General features: G+C 36.2%; 1 protein-coding gene across 9 annotated transcripts in view; it reads right to left on the reverse strand.

The window, feature by feature from the left end:
* The window catches only part of LOC143247371 (myelin regulatory factor-like), a 351,121-nt gene that overhangs the window by 95,008 nt on the left and 230,861 nt on the right, over nucleotides 1-25,252 (reverse strand). For 8 of the 9 annotated variants that reach the window (XM_076495348.1, XM_076495341.1, XM_076495347.1 and 5 more), the window contains one exon: nucleotides 24,117-24,204. In XM_076495348.1, the coding sequence (XP_076351463.1) occupies nucleotides 24,117-24,204 (88 nt within the window). Of the gene's footprint in view, nucleotides 1-9,312; nucleotides 9,402-24,116; nucleotides 24,205-25,252 lie in introns of those variants that run through there. The other variant, XM_076495345.1, reaches the window with a different exon arrangement.

Consider the following 25,252-nt stretch of genomic DNA (forward strand, 5'->3'; position numbering starts at 1 on the left):
TGAACGCCAAATCTTTAAATAAATAAATAAAATATGGCTCTAACGTAGCAATACACACTTACATATCGCGTATGGTCTTGTGAAATCTTTGCTTATCAATACAGCGTGCGTGCTTGCTACGCCCTCTGTTTCTATTCTAAGGGACCGTATGGTCGTACATGAATAGTGTTTTTTTTTTTATATTTACACTGAATACAACGTTGTACGGCATTTATTCAATAATGCATAATAAATACAGATCATATGTTAATACTTCATCAAATTTTACGATTTTCCGTGGCTCCTAGGAATGCAAAATACATGTTCGCCAAAGGATTAACGTCTTAAAATATCGAAATTTATGATGTCAACCATTAATCCGTATTTATAATGTCAACCACTGATCGGGATTTATAATACCAATCACTAATTTATATCACGTTGAACATTCTTGTATTTAGAATATTCACTGATAGTTTTTCTGGAAATTTCTAAGAGGGCGTTGCACTGATTCTCGTTGGAACTCAGCTTTGTCAATGGTAATTTATTAGAAATTTGTCACGTTCTGAAGTAAGAAAACATCTGAATTACACACACATATATATATATATATACACTCGTAGAAACCCACAGAATACTTGAGGTCACAATAGTATCTTTGTTGTAACAATATTTCTTTAAATACAGGATTTCTAAAAGAGTACAAAAGAATTCTAATCGCAGACACCGAAATCTATAAGCACATACTCTTAGGCCTAACGTTAGTTAAGTCTTTATTACGTACAGCCTTACCTTCGATAAATTAACACTAACTTATATACGTTTCTTGCTTTAGTTCAGTTAGGGTTAAACTTTTACCTAAATACTATAAATAAATAAATTTACGATGCTATATCTAACGCTGGACATTTTGACAAGATTTTAATATATCGCTGCGGCCCAGCATGGCCAGGTGGTTAAGGCACTCGACTCGTAATCTGAGGGTAGCGGGTTCGAATTTCCGTCGCACCAAACATGCTCGTCCTTTCAGCCGTGGAGGCGTTATGATGTGACGGTCAATCCCACTATTCGTTGGTAAAAAGAGTAGCCCAAGAGTTGGCGGTGGGTGGTGATGACTAGCTGCCCTCTCACTGCTAAATTAGGGATGGCTAGCACAGATAGTTCTGGTGAGCTTTACGCGAAATTCAAAACCAAACCAAATATATCGTTGTACAGAATATCTACTAAAATATATTTACATACGCAAGCGCATTTGAATAGAAAGGTGCGTGCACATTTTCAGTACAGATAATAGCTGAGTATTATTATAATAGATTGCATAAGTAATAAACTAAAAATATTTCAGGCTGAAACTATGTTTGAGCATATTCGGAAATTTCACGACATTTTATCGAACTCACAATGTGCCTCCCAGTGGCACAGCGGTATGTCTGCGGACTCACACTCCTACAAACCGGATTTCGATACCAGTGGTGGGCAAAACACAGATAGCCCATTGTGTAGCTTTGTGTTTAATTCAAAATAATTAATTAATCAAACTCGCAATGTCGAAAAAGCATGTTACTTCTTTCCTTTTCTTCGAAAATTCGCTCACAGCTACGCAAAGGCAAAACCGTCCCTGATTTTTAAACTGATAAACTAGAAGGAAGGCAGCTACTCAGCAGCACCCACTCACAATCCTTGGGCTATTATTGTCTGAACGAATAGTGGGATTTGACTGTCACGCTTAAAGTACATCCTCGATCTAAGTGCAGAGGCGTTTGGGGGGAAACGGGACAAGGACTACCAAAACTCACGATATTTATTATGACACGCCTTACCCTGACATTTGACTAACCCTATTCTATCATTCTTCCTTAACTTCATGTGTGTGATAATACCTAATACTTACCTGTACCCCAATTAGTTTGGTATGAAGTCAAAGCTTGTAAAGCATGTTCCTTCAACAGGTAACAACGTGATGAAACATCTTGCGCCTTCAGAAGGTGTTGTAACACCTTATATCTGAACAGCTTTTTCCATCTCCCCGATTCTCCATGTGATTACCGATTAATTTTACCTTTTTCCTTTTTTACTTTTTTTGAATTTCACCTTTTTATTTAAGCGTTCAACGCCTAGTTACCAACTCTTCAGATCAGAAATAAAGGGTATACTTAGCCAGTGTCTCAAATGATGAAAGGATTTGGTTCTCTTCTTTCAATGCCTCAGGAGACAAACAACAGTGATATGTAACGAAACATACAGATATAAATTATATACCTCCAATATTTAATTGTCTATTTCATTCTTCCTGCAACACCACACGAGGAATACTTATGCACAGCTGTCCCATATTTTGAACTGATATACTGAGGGAAGGCAGCTAGTCAATAACACCCACCGCCAACTCTCGGGTTACTCTTGTCTGACCAAATATTTGAGCTGCAAATCATGAATCCTTAGATTCAAAGTTCGTTATCCACTGACCCAGGCTCAATCCCCCAGTATTTATCGTTTAGGAAATAATGAAATATGCTTAAAATAACGGATCTCATACAAAGTTAATTCAAAATTTGTAATGCACTTGAAAACAAGCGAGGTCTTTGTTAAGAAGTTCAAAGAGAAGAATACAGTGCACATGTGCACATTCACACAAGATATTCTGATGCTAACTTGATGCAATGGCTCAGCATAGCCAGGTGTTAGGACACTTGACTCACAACCTGAGGGTCGAAGGTTCGAATCTCCGTCCCGTTAAACACGCTCATTCTTTCATCCATAGGGTTATTATAAGGTGGTAGTCACTCCCACTATACGTTGGTAAAAGTAGTTGGTGGTGTGTGGTGTTAACTAGTTGCCTTCCCTCTGGTCTTACATTGCTAAATTAGGGACGGCTAGCGCAGATATCTTTTGTGTAGTTTTGTGCGAAATTAAACAAAAAAAAGCAACCTGTTGATATTGTTATACGAGAGTTAGAGATATTGGAAGCAAGAGATGAGAATCACGGGACAGAGGAAATTATATGTTCACAAGAAAGGGGTGTTTAAAAATTGACTTTAAGTATGCAACGTGTATGAGACGCAAATTAGAATATTTCCTATTTCTATAAGTGTTTCAAGTCGACATATTTAAATAATTTATATTTTAAATATAATAAATAGTGTAATAAAGGCTGTTGTTCTTTTTGCTATCTCTCCGTAGATCAGAATGTTGCTTGTTTGTTTTGACTGGGGAGGCAGCTAGTTATTACCATTCACCGCAAATTTGTGGACTACTCTTTTATCAAAGAATAGTAGAATTGATCGGTATATTATAACGTTCCCACGGCTTAAAGGGTGAGCATGTTTGGTGTGACGGGGATTCGAAGCCGCGACTCTTGGATTACGAGTCGAGCTCCCTAACTACCTGGCCATGCCGGATCCCGTAGGTCTATGGAATTACTACGCTAAAACGCGATGTTCGGGTCCCTAAGGCAGATAGAGTGCAGATAGTTTATTGAGTAGCTTTCCATAATGAACATAACAACAGTTCTTGTTAAAACCTGACATCTGATGAGAGAGTGAGTTCTATAAGTAGGTTACAACTATTTACTTAAAAGGTTATCAATACTTTAAAACAAAAAAAAAAATGTGTTTTTTTTTGTAATTAAGCACAAAGCCACACAATGGGCTATTTGTGCTCTGCCCACCACGGGTATTGAAAACAGCTTTCTAGCGGTGTCAGTCCGCAGACATACCGCTGTGCCACAGAGGAGTATATGTATCGAAACCCGATTTATAGCGTTGTAAATCCGCAAATATACCGCTGTGCCAGTAGGAGTGACGAGAAAATAATAAAAAGGAAAATACAAATTATTATTATTGTTGTTTTCTGTGAATAAGTGTGATACAAAAACAAAATATTCGTTGTGGTTGATATAGCGTTGTAAATCCGCAAATATACCGCTGTGCCAGTAGGGGTGGCGAGAAAATAATAAAAGGGAAAATACAAATTATTATTATTGTTGTTTTCTGTGAATAAGTGTGATACAAAAACAAAATGTTCGTTGTGGTTGATTTTACAGTTTCGACTGATCATTGACTTTTGGTTACTGCTTGTTTTTGATTAGCAGTTTTAAATTAAACATGTTAATTCACCAGTCCTACTTACGTTATTCTCTTGTGTCGCCCCCCAGTGGCACAGCGGTATTTCTGTGGATTACAACACTAGAATATCAGGTTCGATACCCTTGGTGGGCAGAGCACAGACTGCCCTTTGAGTTGCTTTGTGTTTAACTTCAAACAAACAAAACTTCTTCTGTCCACGTGAAAGTCAACTATATATGCAGTAAAGGACTTTTCATACATTCTGTATTTCCTTGTTATTTATTTATAAAACGGTCTTAAGACGCAAATATAAAATGTGTCATTCCCATAGTTTTAACGTAACTAGTGCCTTATGTGACACATGGGCTACCAGCCATGCCAGATACCTCTGAAGTTCATAACCAGCCATGCCAGATACCTCTGAAGTTCATAACCAGCCATGCCAGATACCTCTGAAGTTCATAACCAGCCATGCCAGATACTTCAGAAGTTCATAACCAGCCATACCAGATACCTCTGAAGTTCATAAGCAGTCATGCCAGACACCTCTAAAGTTCATGAGCAGTCATGCCAGATACCACTGAAGTTCATAACCAGCCATGCCAGATACCTCTGAAGTTCATAACCAGCCATGCCAGATACTTCGGAAGTTCATAACCAGCGATACCAGATACCTCTGAAGTTCATAAGCAGTCATGCCAGACACCTCTGAAGTTCATGAGCAGTCATGCCAGATACCTCTGAATTTCATAACCAGCCATGCCAGATACTTCTGAAGTTCATAACCAGCCATGTCAGATACCTCTAAAGTTCATAACCAGCCATGCCAGATACCTCTAAAGTTCATAAGTTACAACTGCTGACTAGATGGAGGCAAACAGTCAATGTTACTCGCCCCTAAGCGGATACTCATAACCTAATATCAAGATTCGACTGCTACATCTGCAGATAGCTTTGCAGTAGTGTCGAGAATAACGAGATTCGTATCAAGGACCTTCCAGCATATTAACCACTAATTCATGCCCGGTTCGTTTTCTCTCGTAAATATTTGTTTTCAAACTTCCCTCTTATCTGCATGACGTTCATCTTTATGGAGTGAAAGCTCTGATGGAACACATGAACTCTACTCAACTAGTTATTTATTACACAGCGCTTTTAACACCGAGGTACTTTATGAAACAGTGGAGCCGATACGCTCAAGCTAATCAGACGTAACATTACAGTGTTAACTATCATACTAAGTTACAGCTTAATAATACCTCGAACCATTATGATCAGAACAGCTTACTTTAATATTGACGAGATGGCTTAAAGTTTTATTAACAACCTAAGTAATGGTAGTTATTAGGCGTTTTTACTTTCAACATGCACATGCGCATGTCATAAATGTCAACAAAGTAAAAGCTGTGTCATCAGTGAGGAAATGCGTATGTGTTTTTCTTATAGCAAAGCCACATCAGGCTATCTGCTGAGCCCACCGAGGGGAATCGAACCCCTGATTTTAGCGTTGTAAGTCCGTATACTTACCGCTGTACTAGCGGGGGCATGAGGAAATGCAAAAAAATCAAAATAATATTTTCAGTGTATCGTGAAAAAAGAGTTTATTCGACGATAGCTTCAAGAAAATGTTCGCTTTAAAAATATTAAGAGTCTTTTGTAGCTTTATGCGATTTACGTAAATCACCAAAAAACAAACAAACAAAACAAACACTAACGTGTTCTCTATAATAGGGATTTGGTTAGTTACTATTTCAATAATCCTAAGGGATTCAGTCAGTTGGTATCTCAATAATCCAGATGGGATTTAGTTTTGGCTACCAACTCAATATTCCAAACGGTATTCAGTTATTAGCTCAATAATTCAGATGGGATTTATGCCGTTACTAGCTCAGTAATTCAGATTGGATTCAATCCGTAACCAGCTCAATAATTCAGATGGGATTCAGTCGATTACCAGCTCAATAATCCAAATGAGATTCAGTCGGTTACCAGGTCAGTAATCCAGGTGCTCTCTCGCATCTTAAAACGACTACCATTGCTGGTTTCCCTTACGTTCAAAGCTACTTATTTTACAGTCAGCAATTAAATTAAATTATTTTTATAAGTAATTAGGTGTAGTGCAGTTTACATCCTGAACACTTACAATGCATTGATTTTTCGCTTACTTCAGAAGGTGTTTTTTCGACAACGGATCACGAACCATAAATCTTCAGATCCACAACAGTGTGGGCAAACTAATCGTATCTAACTGGAATCAGGTGCGTTCAAAGTAAAAGGCACTATTTTCTATAAGGCAGGTACACATTATTGTTACAGTTAGCTGTTCGCTTTAAAGAAAACCATTCTTGCGTTTTACAGTATTGCTTTGTTATTGGTTGTTTACTAAACATCGCGCAAACGAACTTCCGGGCTATCTGCGCCAGCCGTCCCTAATTTTAAAATGACAGATAAAAAAGACGGTAGCTATTCAACACCACTCACTGCCAACTCTTGAGTTACTATTTACAAACGAACAGGGGGAATTTTAAACGTCACTTTATAAACGACCCCACAACTGAAAGGAACGGCGAACGAAGATCATTCATTCTCAGCACAGAAGACGTAAAATGTGGTAGTACGTAGAAAAAGAGAAATTATGTCACGCACCAAGCAAATTGCAAGAAAATGCAGCCCACGACCTGCGTGAAAATCGTGAATCAGACGCTCTAAACAATAGGCTACGCAAGGCTCCTCCTCTATTGCAAACACATATAATATCAGTATTTGTCATTGATCACTTAAAAACACTATTTGTTTCACAGAAAATACACACAGTTGCTTCCTTCCTTATGTTCAAACTTATGAAATATAAGAGAGAACCACAACATCAAATGAGGAATTATTCCGGTATTTGAGAATATAAAGTAATAAAAGTGATATCGTTTGGTTTCAATTTCGCGCAAAGCTACACGAGGGCTATCTGCGCCAGTCGTCCCTAATTTAGCAGTGTAAGACTAGAGGGAAGGCAGCTAGTCATCACCACCCACCGCCAACCTACTCTTTTACCAACTAACAGTGGGATTAACCGTCACATTATAACGCCCCCACGGCTGAAAGGACGAGCATGTTTGATGCGACGACGATTCGAACCCGCGACCCTCAGATTACGAGTCGAGTGCATTAACCATCTGGCCATGCCGGGCCAGTTATCTCGTGAACACGACTGTACAAATTACAATGAAAAGCAATTCATCGACTTAAAGATCATTCAAATGAATCATCTTTACCTGGCTTCATGTTCAACCTGTTAAAAATTTAGGGGCAGGAAGAAAACACGTAAAGTAGCATCGTTATAAAACACCACCACTAGTTTTTCACGTGTCATAATGTTAAAATGCTAAAAATTAATTCACAATTAAACAATTATTTCTTTTTCTTACCGCTATCAACATTTCTTAGTTTTAGCGACGATTTTGGAATCAGATTAATTTGTTAGTTTTGATTTGGCAGACATTTGTACGATATGTTTGTCTGCGTCGTGATTGGTGCAAGAACGAGCCCCTAATTCTTACGTTATAAGCCCTCAAGCTTACAGTTATGCCATCGAAACGAGATGGAGCATGAATAATAGTTTTAGGAAATAACTTAAGTTCCCTTTGAATTAAACACAGAAATAATTATCTATACATATTACACCTTCCCATAGAATAGGGCAATAGGCCGTTTCCGTCGTTGTTTTGTTTGTTTGTTTCGAATTAATCACAAAGCTACATAACGGGCTATCTGTGTTCTGCCTACCATGAGTATTGAAACCCGGTCTCTAGCGGTGTGCTACTGGGAGGCACTGTCGCGTGACAATTTTGTCACTCCCTTTCTCACAGAATGCACATTCTGTTGTGCGTCATTCTTGCCTGTCTACCATTATATATACATTCTATAAAATTGTATATTTTATTGTTTGACAATAAATGTATTAAATACAATGTTCAAAGGGCTTGTTTCAAAGTTGAAGATTGGCTTACATGTTACGAAAGGCCTAGTTTCTGTGAAATAATATTTTGCTATAAATCGATCAAATCAATAACAGTTTTAATCCCATATAAAGTTACTACAGGATTAGTTATTTTACTTTTTTGCTAATTTGTTAAGTCACGAACAATGACGTTTGCAGGGGGGGTTAGAGGGGGCATTTTCACCCGTAGAAAATGAGGAACATAATTATTTCTTTATTCATTCAGCATATGTGACACTCGTGGTCAGGAGACTTAAAATGTGCCAAGTTCCAAAGAGACAACTGTACATGACGTTATTTGTAAGCCTGCTTACAGATGTTTACTAGTTTCCAAAAGTGCTTCTAATGTTAACCTTTAGGCTGATAAGTGTTCTGAGTCCAAAACAGATAAAGTAATTTACATATAAAAAAAGACAGGACGTTGGGTCACGTTAAACAATATCACATAATTTCCACTAAAAACAAAAGCAGTCTCAAAAGTGGTGCCGGAGATGCCCCTAGCGGTTATTATATAAAGACTCCCATATTCTACTCACAATCACAAAATATTTTACAAAATTATCTTATGTTTAGCGGTGGAAAATACAGTATTCTTAGAGATGAAGCTGGTGATGTTGAAGGTGACTTCTAGCGGTCATATAAAGACCCTAACTTTCCAGATAAAATCACAAAATACTTTACGAAATTGTGTAATGTTAAGCAGTAGAAAATGTTTAACATCAGATGAAACACTAAAAACTCACTTTTATAAACGTGTAGGTTATTACGTAAACAAAATATTCTAAATGAACTAATTTATTTAGTTTAAGTAATAATTTATTAGAGTGGCTACATGATTTCACATATAAGCCCAAACAATGCTCCCCAAAAACACAGCGACATGTATGCGGACCCACACCGTTAGAAACCGGGTTTCAATAAACGCGATGGACAAAGCACAGAGAACCCATGGTGTAGTTTTGTACTTAATTCCAAACAAAGAAACACAAATAATTATTGAACGTATGATGGAAAAATCGTATTTCTCAAATTGCTCACTTATTTATATAACGCTCATTACCGGTGGGGTCCATATATTAAATTATGTTAAATAATTATTTTATGTTTTTGCCTGTTATAACACTTAGTGTAAATAGTTAGTTAATCCTGAGTGAAAGCATTTGGTGTGTACACAAAAACACAGGAAGCACCACAGTAAGTACAGGAAGTTCTTTCAATATTAATGATACGTTTATTCACATATTTTGGGCGATTCCTATGTTATTGGAATATAATTACCAGTCACGGATCCACAAAGAGTTTTCGTCCACAAGTACTTTATAAAATTTGTTTAAAAATCCAATGAAGTCCATCGGAAACAAATCGGTAATTCTATGATTAGACAAAGATTCTTTTACGATTGAAATCCAATTATAAATATCAAAAATAATACATTCAAAAAGTAAGATCTAACAATAAGACATAAAGTGAAGGTATTTAAAGTAAGATCTAACAATAAGAAATAAAGTGAAGGTATTTAAAGTAAGATCTAACAATAAGACATAAAGTGAAGGTATTTAAAATAAGATCTAACAATAAGACATAAAGTGAAGGTATTTAAAGTATGATCTAACAATAAGACATAAAGTGAAGGTATTTAAAATAAGATCTAACAATAAAACATAAAAATCACTGAATTTGTCAAATTAATCTTAGATACCATCAACTTACCTATATATTGATCAATAAATCTCAATTTTTTCCTAACATAAAAGTTAAGAAGTTGACGCCAATAAACAGAAACACGTGAATTAGTTTTCTGCAAAACATAAACAAGAAAAGAAACAATTTACCTCGAAATTTTCTTCTATCTTATACTAAAGCCCCTATAAGTAAGGCAAGCCAAGTTTAGCTGATGTTAACTTGTTAAAAGTAAAATACACAAACCATTAAGTTGTCCTTATTTTTATCACGGCTTACCAATATCTTCTGGAGCTGAGAAAATGGATGAAACGAAAACATATTCAGTTATTTATTATACTGTCCACTGCAGGTGTTCGCTACAGAGCACAATGTATTACAATTAAGCATAGTTATTAATTGTAATGCTGCAGTGACAACAAAGAAACTGCTTCACGTTGAATTGTTTTCTATGTATGACTCAGTTTTCCAGGTTAACCGTATTGCTAAGTCATGCTGATTAACTAGCTCTTTGTTAAGTTTCTTTGGTGTATTGTATTATTTTTATTGTAGTGTTGACAGGATCCAATGACTGAGCTTTATTTTTATTGATTTAATTAACATGGGAAATAATAAATTCTAATTTGATACGGATACTGTAAAGAAAACAACATAAAAACACGGCAAAAGAGTTATAACGTAATAAACCTTGAGGGACAGTTAATACAATGACTTCATTCACTTCAACGCCATATTTCTCCACAAACCAATAAATGCTGAACAGGTGGCGCTTTATCTACATTCTCGACCTCAGAGCACGTATATCTGTAAAGATATTTGTGACGTCACATTCCTTCGGTTCAGCAGTCCCAGACAGCAAGGCCGTTCTGTTCAACAGTGAAACAACGTTACAACATCACAAATAAGGTATAGATTTAAAAAACAAAATCAAGGACTTGTGTGACCAAGACTTTTATTTTATTCTAATTATTTCACGTTTCCGTAGCAACTTACGATTCTAATCATCGATATTGTCATAGATACCAACAGAATAGACGTTCTCCGCTTTTGGTTTATTGTTGACATTACGAACATCTGAGAACACGAAAACTCTTCATGCAACACATATAATTTCTATGCTTAACATTGGAATATAATTGATTTAGAACACGAAACGAGCGAAGAAACATTGGACATTGCTGAGACTAAAGACAGCCTCAGTGAGAAAGAGTTTGTATGTTTGTATTCATGTTAATAATAAAGTTAGACCAGAACTCAACCAGGTTAATTTAGCTTGTAAGCTGTCGCTTGTCTTTTAACTTATACAGCTAAAGAGAGTTAGTTTTGAAAAGAAAAAGAAAATCCAATGTCCTCTTGACAGATATTCAAATATATTAGGCTAATAATTAACCTTTATACGGTAAACTGTGCCTTCTTTATCAACGTTAGAATGTAATAGTCTACTAAAAAACATTCATATTGTGAACTCTGGCTTCTTTATCGACATTAGAGTGTAATAATCTACCAATGAACGTTTATATCGTGGAATATGGCTTCTTTATCAATATTGGAATATTTTGGTTAACTAATCAATCTATATTGTGAGCTCTGGAATACTTATGAACGCTGGAATGTATTCATTAAATAATTAACTTTCATATTGTATATTTTAATTTCCTTAAACTATTGAACGTGTTGATCTAACAAGGAAACGTGTTAATTAATTCCGATATATGTTAATCCACTGCAGACTATTACAACACTGCTTTCGACATTTCCGCCCTAAATACTATTAATCTAACGTATGTATTATTGTTTCTAATATTAAATGCACGATTAGGCCGTTAATCTAAATAATATCTTGTGTAATTTACCCTACGCAGGCCGTTACCTAAATCACCTCTTATGTAATTTACCCAATTGAAGCCGTTAATCTAAAACATCTCTTGTGTAATTTACCCTATACTGGCTGTTCATCTAAAAAATCTCTTGGTGTAATTTACCCTATAGAGGCCGTTAATCTAAACCATGCAGTACTCTTGTATAATTTACGTCATACACGCCGTTAATTTAACATATGTAACAATTTATTGTGTAATTTATCCTATACAAGTTATCATTTTAAACCATGGAACACTGTTGTGCAACTTACTCCATTCAGACTATTAATCTAAAATATGCAATGCTTTTATTATATTTCTTCCATACAAGGCAGTGCAAGTTGATATCGGTCAAAGACACAACCGTTTCAGTCACACCACCTATCAAATAAATTCCCTACAAAAATAGATGCTCTTTTTTATTTGGTCGAATGCACACATTTACTTCACGTGTTACTGTAAACAGCTCCGAACAAAAAGAGTTGCCTGGAGTTCTAAAGATAATGACAATTACTAACCAAATACCCTTGCAATAAGTAGGTAAACCAATAAAAAAGAAAAAAAACATAGGATAATAATATGGGACACATCCAGTAAGTTACGAAAAAAAAACAAAAAAACACCACAAACATCGACTGCTCATACGCGATTACGTAGCTTTGACTGATTTGTATTTTGACAAACGTATTTGGGGGCTTTATCATGCTTACGAATCAGAAACTAATTCTATATATCTTTGTCGAGTGAAAAAAAAACAGCTTTTATCATTAAACTTTGTGACCCAACACATAACTTATTTCACTTAAGTCCACGATAAATTCTTACTAGGTAGATATAATGCGAAATACATGACTCAAAAAGAAAAGAACTGGAGCACTACAGCACTTTTACATCATACATGGATTAGACTAATATACAACTTCTAGATCATACATGGATTAGACTAATACACAACTTCTAGATCATACATGAATTAGACGAATACACAACTACTAGATCATACATGGATTAGACTAATACACAACTTCTAGATCATACATGGATTAAACCATTACACAACTTTTAGATCATACACATCCGTGTATGGTGATGGTGGTAATTGTTTTTCTTCTCTCATTACTCCAGATTTCCATATTCCTCCGTTGCGTTGCATCTCCGTATAATTACAAATATAATTAATCTAATAACATCGTCAACGAGAAATAGTCATCAGTAGCTTAACGGTCTGTGTTATAGTGAGATATATTTCATGCAAATAAATGATATTGCAAGGCATCCGTCAACATCATCATCAAATGGCCTAGGAATTTCGATTTAGAGTCTCGGAAAATATCCGGCAGAGATGCTCCGAAACTCAACAGAACGTATTTCATTTGATTACTTAGAATGTGCAACTTCCCCACCCCTGCTGCGGAATTCATCGTGAATGTTATTCCTCACATTTCTATTTATCAACAAAACACTTCGTAAATATAATCATTGAAAACTCTTTGGCTTACAGAGCAAAGCCACATAGGGCTATCTGCTGAGTTCGCCGAGGGGAATCGATCCCCTGATTTTAGAGTTGTAAATCCGTAGACTTACCGCTGTACCAGCGGGGGACTGGTTCCCAGAAGGTGCTATATACTCCGATAACATTAGTGTAGACCAGTGCTTCCCAGAGTGTGGAGCGTCCACTACCACAACCCTTACTGGAAGCCGCATATGATCTCTTAGCAATGGAAGTGATAAGGGTAGAGTTGACAATGTAATAATGCAAAATTCCACGTTTTAATATCTTTTTTACTTCATGAAAGAAATTAGCAGTTACTACGACACATAAACCATTAGATCTCGTTACTTGCCCGACTCGAATCTCTGTCGATGTTTGGATAAGAAACGTTCATACCCTGGAGGGTCAGGTTCTCTATGACCTCTTCCTCCTCCCCGTACTTATATTCTTGTCGGATTGGTATTTATAATTGTAGAACTGAATATTATTTTGATCCTTTTCAGGGCAATATCCATGTATTGTGGCTCATTTATAGTGATTATTTTATTCTATCAGTAGAATGTCAAGTTTGTTGGTGGCATTTTTTAAAAATTGTTTAATACATATATATATATGTATATATATTTTTATTATTTATTTTATTATTATTATTATTTTTATTATTATTATTTTATATATATTTTTATTTATTTTTATATTTAAAATACAAATTAACTGGGAAGAGATATTTAGGACTAGCGTCATCATGTATGAGGTACCTGTCTAGTTCGCATAGTAATTCGTTTTTCATCCAATTCTTATTAAAGTACATTATTGTACTATGTAGGAGTCTATCTGGTATGGTTGGTATGTTCGAGTATTTGTCAATGAACTGAGATGATATAGTTCTTGGGACTCTGTATGCAATTGTTAGGAGTGTGTTTTGCATTGTTTGTAGTTTGGTTTTAATTATTTTATTGCTTACAGTTATCCATGCTGAAGCTGCATAATCTATTACAGGTCTAATATATGTTTTATAGATTTTTAGTATGTTATCTGTGGATGCTCCACTGTTTTTACCAGTTACACTCCTAGCATAGGTAGTTCTTCGCCAGACTTTATTTTTAATTTCGTTCACATGATTGATCCAAGTTAGTTTTGAATCATAGATCAGACCTAAATATTTTGCCGATGGGGCAGTCTGGAGTAGTGTGCCATTCATATATAATTCTGGCTGTTGTTTTTTGTGTTTTGTCAATTTCGTAAATACTACGAGTTGTGTTTTTGCTGTGTTTACTTTTATTCTATATTTTTGACAGTATTCACTTATTCTATTTAGTTGCGGTTGTATGTTAGTGGCTGCTATCGTGGGTGTTGCGGCACTTTTCCAAACTGCCACATCATCTGCGAACTGTGAAGAGAACCCATGATTCGGATCCTTCAGTGGCATATTGTTTACATACATGATGAAGAGTATAGGGCTAATCACCCCTCCCTGAGGGACACCAGCTTCAGGAGTAAAGTATTCAGAAAATGTTCCCTCAACATTTATTCTACACTTTTTATTTTCCAAAAAGTTAGATAACCAGCAAATAATTCCTCGCGGTAGTTCCATTTCATTCATTCGGAACCTTAGACCATTGTGCCATACAGTGTCGAATGCTTTCTCGATATCAAGGAAGCAAGCGACAGTACATTCTTTTTTATTGAAGCTATCTATTATGGTTTCGGTTAATCTGATTAGGTGGTCTGTCGTTTGTCAAAAAACTTTCTGAATCCATTTTGTTCTTTTGGTAATTTTGATATTATCTCCAAGAATGTGAAGAGTCTATTACTGATTATTCTTTCAAGAATTTTACCTACACAGCTGGTCAGGCTGATTGGTCGGTAGCTATTAGGTTTATTTGCTGGCTTTTCTTCCTTATGGAACATTAATATATTTGCAAGCTTCCAGGAAACTGGGATGTATCCTGAGGATAGAGATAAGTTAAAAAGTGAATTTAGGTGGTCAAACAATTTCGGAGTGCCCTTTTTTAGAAGGATAGCTTGTATTTCATCTTCACCTGGTGCTTTGTTTTTTATGTTTTTTATTGCTTCGAGTAGTTCTTGAAGACTTGCCCGACTCGTAATCTGAGGGTCACGGGTTCAAATCCACGCCACACCAAACTTGTTCGCCCTTTCAGTTGTGGAGACGTTATACTCCTACGGCCAATATCAGAGTAGACCATGAGCTTGCAGTAGATGGTGATGACTAACTGCCTTCCCCCTGGCCTTACACTGCTAAATTAGGGACGACTAGTGCAGTTAAGCCCTCGTGCAGCTTTGCGCAAAATTCAAAACAAATCTCGTTAGTTAACTCACTCTTCCTCTCGTTTAAAAAAAAGGCACGAAATCTTAATTACTATAGGAGGCGTGGATGACACGCTTGGGAAACCTTGGTGTAGACTGTACACGTTACTTAGCTCTAATGCTCGATACTCATGTACTTACTGAGTATCGACTGAATAAAGAAAATGTAACGAGTAAACTAGAATTAACTACATCTGTCACTTCTGTTTATTTCTTTCAACGTATTCTTCCAGATGTCCCACTCAGCCATGTCACGTTACAAATTAACCAGGCGTGGCCTGGTAGTTAGAGTGCTACTGAACACGACACACACCCTTGAATGTGGCTGTGTTATAAAAACGTCAATCAATCCCAGTACTGAATTAAGATTTTACATGTAGGTGCCAACAGTTGTAAAACAAGGACAGCTGAAGTCTTTGACTTGATCGTTTAACCCATTGGTACAGATTTAAAATATCAAAACACCAAATCAAGGATTTTGGACTGCTTTATACACTATCATGTATGATACCTTAAAACGTTTGAGAAAATTGTTTTCGACATTATACCTGGAAATAATTTGGGATGCAGCTTATGTTGTATAGATTTGTTCTTTTTCTTCCCGTAGCCTTGGTATGGCCAGGTGGTTAGGGTGCTCGATTCGTAATCTGAGGCTTGCGGGTTCGAATTCCCGTCACACCGAACATGCCCTTTCAGCCGTGAGGGCGTTTTAAATTGCGATCAATCCCACTAGTCGTTGGTAAAAGGGTAACCCAAGAGTTGGCGGTGGGTGGTAATGTTTAAAGCGTCTGTCAGCACTCGGTATAACCAGAAAAGGGTTAAATTAATGCATCTATATTCGTTAATGTGTACAGACTTGTAGTTTTTAAGTTAAATGTTGTTCAGACATATCTCATAGTTATATAATCTCGTTTTAATTCCTGTAACCAAATAATTGAAATCAGAAGTATGTAAATGTACAAGTAACAAAGCAATACGTACAAACAATAACGACAAAAGACTCAAATATAATTCTCAGTTCTTAGAGTGAAGAAAGGACTGTGTAACAAAATTAAAACGTGAGTTACAATTAAAATGCTTATTAAATCCAAGTATCACTTCTTTGGGATTGAGGAACATACAGCACTCAAAATTATTTTTCATACTTTAATTACGGAACCAAGGAGGTCAAGGAACTGAAACACTGGAAATTAAGTATAAACAGGAGTTGCTGTTCATTTTTTAGTTCTTTTGCGACAGCAAATAGTCCTTCCGCAACCGCACCAGAAATATTAGTCACCAGAAAAACTCGTCCAGTTTACTTTGACGATCGTATCTAGTCAGAGGTACAATTTGTTGTTTATTTGAAGGCTGTTTCCTGTTTGACAAGTAGATGTCTACATAGAGAGTGAAGGAATCGTCGCTCATACAATGAATGCTTTTGGTAGCGCGTTTATGAGTTTTTAATTGCATCCGATATACACTCAATACACGATACAGAATATTTCTCACTGATAGCTAAGACAATTAAACCCAAACCTCCACGTCTATATAATCCTATTGAACTTTAAAATCTTGGCACTTACTATATGTACCTTTTTTTGCAGGATTTCTTATGTGTAGCGATCAATGTTTAATCTAAAGAATATTATTCTCTTCAGTAATTTTTTGACTTAAGACAGTAACACACACATACATAACATATATCACCTCGCTGTCAGTGCGAGTAGCAGACGAGCGTGAAACGGTCCCCGAATCCCCACGGTGGACACAGCATACAGCCCAATGTGACGTCGCTCTAAAACAAACCAATAAAACATGCTCGCACCTATGGACCAGCTTGTTAATTTATTTCGTGTTTTGATATTTCACGATTCAGTGGTTGCATTTTCCTTTTCCCTGGCACTTCTATAACTGGAGTCGCTCGAGTAATACTAATCGATAGTTAGCATTTAGTCTCACTCAAACATTCATGGTCAATGAATTTGCATGTACTCTGTAACTGTTTTTAAACATCGTTTCAAGTGTGACCTGTGTAGCAGCCATCGTTGTTTTCTAGACCATTCGTCATGAGATATATTATAACAAGTGTGAACTGTGTAGCAGCCATCGTTGTTTTCTGGACCAGTCGTCATGAGATATGTTACAACAAGTGTGACCTGTGTAGCAGCCATCGTTGTTTTCTAGACCAGTCGTGATGAGATATATTACAACAAGTGTGACCTGTGTAGCAGCCATCGTTGTTTTCTGGACCAGTCGTCATGAGATATATTACAACAAGTGTGACCTGTGTAGCAGCCATCGTTGTTTTCTAGACCATTCGTCATGAGATATATTACAACAAGTGTGAACTGTGTAGCAGCCATCGTTGTTTTCTGGACCAGTCGTCATGAGATATATTACAACAAGTGTGACCTGTGTAGCAGCCATCGTTGTTCTCTAGACCATTCGTCATGAGATATATTATAACAAGTGTGACCTGTGTAGCAGCCATCGTTGTTTTCTAGACCAGTCGTCATGAGATATATTACAAGTGTGACCGATGTAGCAGCCATCGTTGTTTTCTAGACCAGTCGTCATGAGATATATTACAACAAGTGTGACCTGTGTAGCAGCCATCGTTGTTTTCTGGACCAGTCGTCATGAGATATATTACAACAAGTGTGACCTGTGTAGCAGCCATCGTTGTTTTCTAGACCAGTCGTCATGAGATTTGTTACAAGTGTGACCGATGTAGCAGCCATCGTTGTTTTCTAGACCAGTCGTGATGAGATATATTACAACAAGTGTGACCTGTGTAGCAGCCATCGTTGTTTTCTGGACCAGTCGTGATGAGATATATTACAACAAGTGTGACCTGTGTAGCAGCCATCGTTGTTTTCTAGACCAGTCGTCATGAGATATATTACAACAAGTGTGACCTGTGTAGCAGCCATCGTTGTTTTCTGGACCAGTCGTCATGAGATATATTACAACAAGTGTGAACTGTGTAGCAGCCATCGTTGTTTTCTGGACCAGTCGTCATGAGATATATTACAACAAGTGTGACCTGTGTAGCAGCCATCGTTGTTTTCTGGACCAGTCGTCATGAGATATATTACAACAAGTGTGACCTGTGTAGCAGCCATCGTTGTTTTCTAGACCATTCGTCATGAGATATATTACAACAAGTGTGACCTGTGTAGCAGCCATCGTTGTTCTCTAGACCATTCGTCATGAGATATATTACAACAAGTGTGACCTGTGTAGCAGCCATCGTTGTTCTCTAGACCATTCGTCATGAGATATATTACAACAAGTGTGACCTGTGTAGCAGCCATCGTTGTTCTCTAGACCATTCGTCATGAGATATATTACAACAAGTGTGACCTGTGTAGCAGCCATCGTTGTTCTCTAGACCATTCGTCATGAGATATATTACAAGTTAGTTACTACGCTGCTCGGACAAAAATACAATTTTATATTTCATGTTTTCATTGACAGACGTTTTTTTCCCTATCAGCTGCATGATGCTCGTGAGGTTTGAGTCATTAATAGAAAATGAGATAAAACATGCTAGTTATTGTATTCCTATATTTCAAAACAATGAAATTACACAAATTCCCTGAACAATGATAAAGCGTGACAATGAAACGGAATAAACACAAGTTTATCAAGTGAAGAAAATATTTCACGTTTTCACGAGGTATAAATCCAAAGAAAAACAACAACCTAATCTTCAACACTTTAATGAACTACTTATTATGTATTCAAGCTTCAAGTAACCCTGACGGTATTCTAAAACGTTCAGAATTTATGGAACGTCATCACCTTGATAAACTATCACTATACAAATACAGTGTAGACATAAAATGTAAGAGGAACTACACACTACTTTAAACGTTGATAAAATCTCCTCACTTATTATGTGATTCATTCAGCGCCCCTAACGGAATAGTTAAAGACCTTGTACTCTTGAATTGTGCCACGTTTCCCAATTATGACCTACTGCTGTCAACCTAATAGGCCATACTATTAAGAATAAGTAAAGCCTAAGGAATGACGTGATACATTAGCCCCCCTCAAACTTACTAGTCACGACAAAGGTTTGAAATTTTAGCCGCGGCATAGTAGCTCATAGAATGGCTCTGAGGTTGTTGTTTTTCTTTACACTACAAACTTTTAGTTCAAAGCTCCGTCACCGCATGACTGATTTGATATCTAATTAGAGGGGTGGTCAACCCTTTCAATTGATGTATTTGACCACGCCCAAGATTTCATAGATTTATTTACTCTAATCCCGCCAAAAAGAATTTCAACTGCTGCGGCTATTGAGGATTCCCTCTTGTTATGCTTTCAATTTCAAAACACCAGACCTGTTGACATATAAAAACGTCAGGTCTGTTGGTATTAAAACACCAAGACACATGGTATTTTGATGAAACGAGAAATACGTTTCTTTCCACTGTAAATGGAATAACGTGTCACGTGCAGTTTCTTAAAAAGAAACACTTTTATTCGATGTCTACGTCTTCCAATGGGACAGCGATAAGTTTACGGACTTGCAAGGCCAAAATTAGGGGTTCGATCCCCCCAGTGGACACAGCAGATAGCCAAATGTGGCTTTGTTATAATACTACCAATCGATGGCTAAAAGGTTTTCTTTCGATCACGTAACACCCCTTTCGTATTGTCAGTGTAATATAACATAACAATGTATCGAACAGTTGTTTCTAGTAACTTTAAAGCACTTCATTGAAACGTCTCAAAAGTAACAATTAATTCGTAATTCATAACGTTTTCACAAGTTCAAGCAAGCATCGCCAGGTGGTTAGAGCGCTCGACTCGTAATTTGCAGGTTCGAGTCCCGTCACACCAAACATGCTCGCCCTTTCAGCCGTGATGGGGTCATAATATGGCGGTCAATCCCATCATTCGTTGTTATAAAAGTAGCCCAAGAGTTGGCGGTGGGTGGTGATGATTGGCTTCCTTCCCTCTAGTCTTACACTGCTAAACTGCGCGAAATCAAGGCCAAACAAATAGTTTCTATTACCTACTATTAGTGTTTGTTATAGCACCATTTCTACGTCATTTTAACACTAATAGTTTTCTGCACTTGCGTTTTTCAGATGTACTCGCCTATTTCTTACATGCACTGTAGGTTTACCCAATATTTAAAAAGTTATTTGATAACTCCATATAAAGGCATTCCTTTTCAGCAGTTTTTTTCCTCCACGTGAATTTTTTACACTTCAAGTTTCATGTTATTCTTGTAGTTTTAATTAGGAAATTTGGAAAGAAAACGTAAGCAACGAAAAATGTTGCTTGTTTTGGATATTCGGGCAAAACTACATTAGAGCTACAACCATTTATTATGAAGGGTGATAGTTGCAAAGGGTTGATTTTCTGAAAACTGAACCTAAGACAATTACACGTTTAGGCCTAATTTTCATTCAGATTGTTATATTGTATAAATAAACAGTAGTATGTGTCATAATGTTATATTAGGATCATATGCCAACAACATTTTGAGATATACTTGTAATCATTCAGAGACCTAGATTATTGATTCCCGTGATCAGAATGTTCTACCATTTTGAAAAAAATATGTCAAAATTGTCACATTATTATTAAAATAATGCAAATATGCGACAAAAGAAAACGAATCATAAATTTTTCGGATTCACGTTTCGGCACGCTAACCAATAGTTTACGTCCGGTCTAAACAACGAAATAAAAATGCACAAAAACGTATTTCTTGCACGTGATACTTAGACACTAATTCAATTAACTTAGTGCATTGTTTAAAAAAAATATCCAAGCTTATTCAACATTAATGCATAAACTTTGTTATCCAAGTCATTGTTTCTGATAGCTAAAAACCTTTACAAACCTTTATTATATGTATATGCCGTCCACGATAAATCAGTTCATGAAATATTTCCAAAGTGCTTATCTAGGCACATGATTTCTTCTCTGTGTTACTACGTTTCCTACGTGCTGTTACCATGCATGATAAGGCGGAGTTATACATTCCCGTAACAGAACTTCTGACGCTCTTTAATACGCAAATTATTACGATAGTGTCCTTTGTGTGTGTGTGAATTTCCGGATGGGGAAGAAATATCGGGAAAGGAAAATACCTTATATAACTGACCTTCTTGTTGACCCTTGATGGATAAGATCGTTTTTCACTACTGCCTAAATATGAAGTTACACAACATTAATAGTGCAAAACTTTAACCACTGTTTAAAGTATATAAATAAGTAAATAACAGGCACTACGGATTGTTTGTTTGTTTTTTTTAATTTCGCGCCAAGCTACACGAGGGCTATCTGCGCTAGCCGTCCCTACTTTAGCAGTGTAAGACTAGAGGGAAGGTAGCTAGTCATCACCACCCAACGCCAACTCTTGGGCTACTCTCTTACCAACGAATAGTGTGATTGACCGTCACCTTATAACTCCTTCACGCCTGAAAGGGCGAGCGTGTTTGGTGTGACGGTGGTTCGAACCAGCGACCCTCAAATTACGAGTCGAACGCCTTAACCCACTTGGCCATGTCGGGCTTGGCACTACGGAGGAGTGTAAGACTCTAAATGGGGAACTACAAGTGGTCTAAACTACAAATACAGATCTGATATCAGTGCTCAAGGAAGAAAACGTTCAGAAGTACAATGTTCACAGTGACGTTTTACTCAATCATTTGTTTTACGATAATAATGGGTGTTAAATTAAACGCGAAATGGTTTCACAATTCGACACTGAAAAATTACTTTTCAAACAAGGAACTTAGTATTTTTTTTCATGGATTTTTTTAAAACAGTGCTTTAAAGTAATTTAACGCAAAAACAATCTTTCTAAATGTAACAAGAAGGCAAAGAATTAAACCTTTATATCATCAGTTTACCTTAACGCAAATGGGTTATCTGCGCTGAATCCATTGCACGGATCGAGCCCCGAATCTTAGCGTCACAAGCCTTCAATCTTACATCTGAGTCGTTGGGGTGGGGGATTCAGATGACTTAAGGTAAAATATATCACACGGAATTTCTCTTTTCGTTTCTTCAAAATATCAATATATATATTTTTTTTAATTGAGAGAGAAAACTTTCTTTCTATAGACTGTTTAAAGAATGAATATCACTTATGGCTTGTTGCCGGCACATTTACGTCCAAAATATTTTCCCCTGTCTTTACACAAGAACAGAATGTTCTCTCAAACTGATAGGAGTAATTGCATACTGTAACCTCTGCCGTATCCTTTTACGAAATACTAACAGAGAAAGGAGCGGTGAAAAAAAAAATTTAATTGTAATATTTTGGTAATACTTGAGCTTATGTCATTATATACGCTCAACGCTAAAATCGGGGGTTTGATTGCCCTCGGTGGACACAGCAGATAGCCACAATCATTTTTTCAGAAGTCAGCGAGGTTATTCGTGTATAAAAACACCCTTATATGAATAACCTTCACCCCTTCTTAAACTTTGCGCATCGAAATTAGTGTATAGAAACATTTTTCAAATGCAATTGTCAAATTGGATTTGATTTGGTAGAAGTTTACGAAACGTTGTACCTGCTGATTTCTTACTTCAACAAACATCCTGCATTTCTTAAATATTCGCAATTCTGCAAACACATATCTTCGTATTTATCCGAATTTAAAACGCATTACAACACTGAGGTTAAAGCGCAAAACAATGAGTATATTAATATACACGGTTGATATTAATGTGTTAGCCGCCAAACCCGTTTCTATGCAACAGTTGGTGAATTTTTTGTTTTTCTTATTTAAACACGCAAGAAGAGACTTTACAACGTTCTAATAGTATTTTTACGGCAACAAAGATACCCAGACTTGGGACGTACGATATGAAACGAGAAATGAAAACAGAAAATGAAATTAAAAAGATTAAATTTGATAAAATATTTTAATATGTGAACCTAACCCAAAACGACAAGCATGCATGTCCTGTATTACAGGTTTGCTTCTTTATATCTCCATATTTATGTAGATTAAACCTAAAGCGACCGGTTCTTTACTGCTAGTCCTGCGATTAAGGTGTAATAAACAGTATTAAACGATTCGAAATCAACTCGTATTTCTTTGTGACCTTCTAAACATGCTGACCTCCACAATCTTTCTTGTCATCTAAACAATGGTTCCGACCCCTCCCAGTCATGAATATGAGGTGAGGGTGGTGGTATTGCTTTCACTTTATTATGTATATATATAGAGAGGCGAAGGTGTGGTCCAGGTACTTTCTCTTACCAACACGTCTCTCCTTCTCGGGATTAATTTTGGCAATTCACCTTCCGTACGTGGTTACTGCACGATCTAGAACGCGTCTGGCTTTAACCCCATCATGAAGTTTTGTTGTGAACTAATAATAAACTGATCGTGACTGTACCATATTTTCATTCAAACACAACAAATGTTCTCTCACTATCGCACGTTTTTTCGTGGATGTCGACTGAAGGACTTAACAAACACACAAACATGATTTAAAGGTTTTCTTCTAGTTGCTCAAAATCAAACCCGAATGAAGAAACCTATAAAACTAAAGTAATGTTCACTGGAATGACTTATCATTAATCATTTTGTTTTATACGCGACTCTTACTTATGGTTTGTCTCACCTAGTTAAACACACACACAAATAAGGAACGAAATCAAGAGGGTTAAAACAACCAATCGTATTCTCTGATATTTTAAATATTTATCTGTTTATTCAATGAAGTCACAAGAGGCAAAGATAACTTACAAGTTAGTAGTATCTTCATCATTTATGTACTCTTCTAATTGGCTGAAATCTAAAGCCTCGTTCTCAATTCCACCAATATCACCACGGCCTGCAAAGAAAATCAATAATAAGATATTACATTTATGCCAACGTATATTACTGATGTAAAAGTAATTAAGCATTTCTAATTCTCAGGTTTGTTTTTACAGCAAAGCCATATTGAATCATCTCCCAGATTTTAGTGTTGTAAGTCCGTAAAAAGATTCAAAATTCTTACGATTATTATTAATGATACTTCCTATACGTACATATATTAAAAGGCTAAAATTCGGGACACTTGTATATAATTACAACACTTGAACGATTAACGTTTTTAATTACTCAATTACGTAAAGATTATTCTCAATGCATCCCCTACGTAGTAAATGAGGTTTCTGTGTTTCTTTTTTAATCGACAGACACAAGTGAAACAACTTCTGATACAAACTACTAATAATAATAGTTGTTGTTTTCTTCAAAACACAACAGAAATGTAGAGTTGGACACGCGAGCAGTAGCTTTTTTTTTTATAACCATATTGCCTTGAAGTATTATTACTCTGAAATAAAAAGAACACATTCTGTCTTAGTTGGGAGTAAGTTTAGTTTTAGTTTCATATAAAGTGTTAGCTGTTCTCACAAAGCTTTAACGTAAATATAACTATGTTTTGTTCCTGTTATTTACCCCATGTGAGAAAGTATTGTATAAAGTTAGTATATGGTATAATAATATGCTCAATACAGTACAAGAAGCGGAAACCCCAAGAAATACCAATTTTAAGGTATCTACATAAAATAAAAAATGAAACAAGAGGGAATCCTCAATGACCTCGGTTATAGATATATCTTAAATCGGTTAAAAGATGGAGCTAAATGTTTGAATTTGAGAAACAAAATTAAGCTATTCTATGACCACTGTACCGCGACACAAAAACCCCCTCAAAAATACCGATTTTAAGAAATCCAAATAGAATTATAAAAAGCTAAAAATAAATACCATTAAAAAAATAAACACTGTGAAACAGAAGCGCTAAGAGTAAAGTAAAAGATACGTTATATTTTTCTAAGTTAAACAAGCCATCAAACGCAAATAAATGAGACAAAAGATTTACGATTTTT

This window comes from Tachypleus tridentatus, chromosome 3 (genome assembly GCF_004210375.1).
Source record: "Tachypleus tridentatus isolate NWPU-2018 chromosome 3, ASM421037v1, whole genome shotgun sequence".
Lineage (NCBI taxonomy): Eukaryota > Metazoa > Arthropoda > Merostomata > Xiphosura > Limulidae > Tachypleus > Tachypleus tridentatus.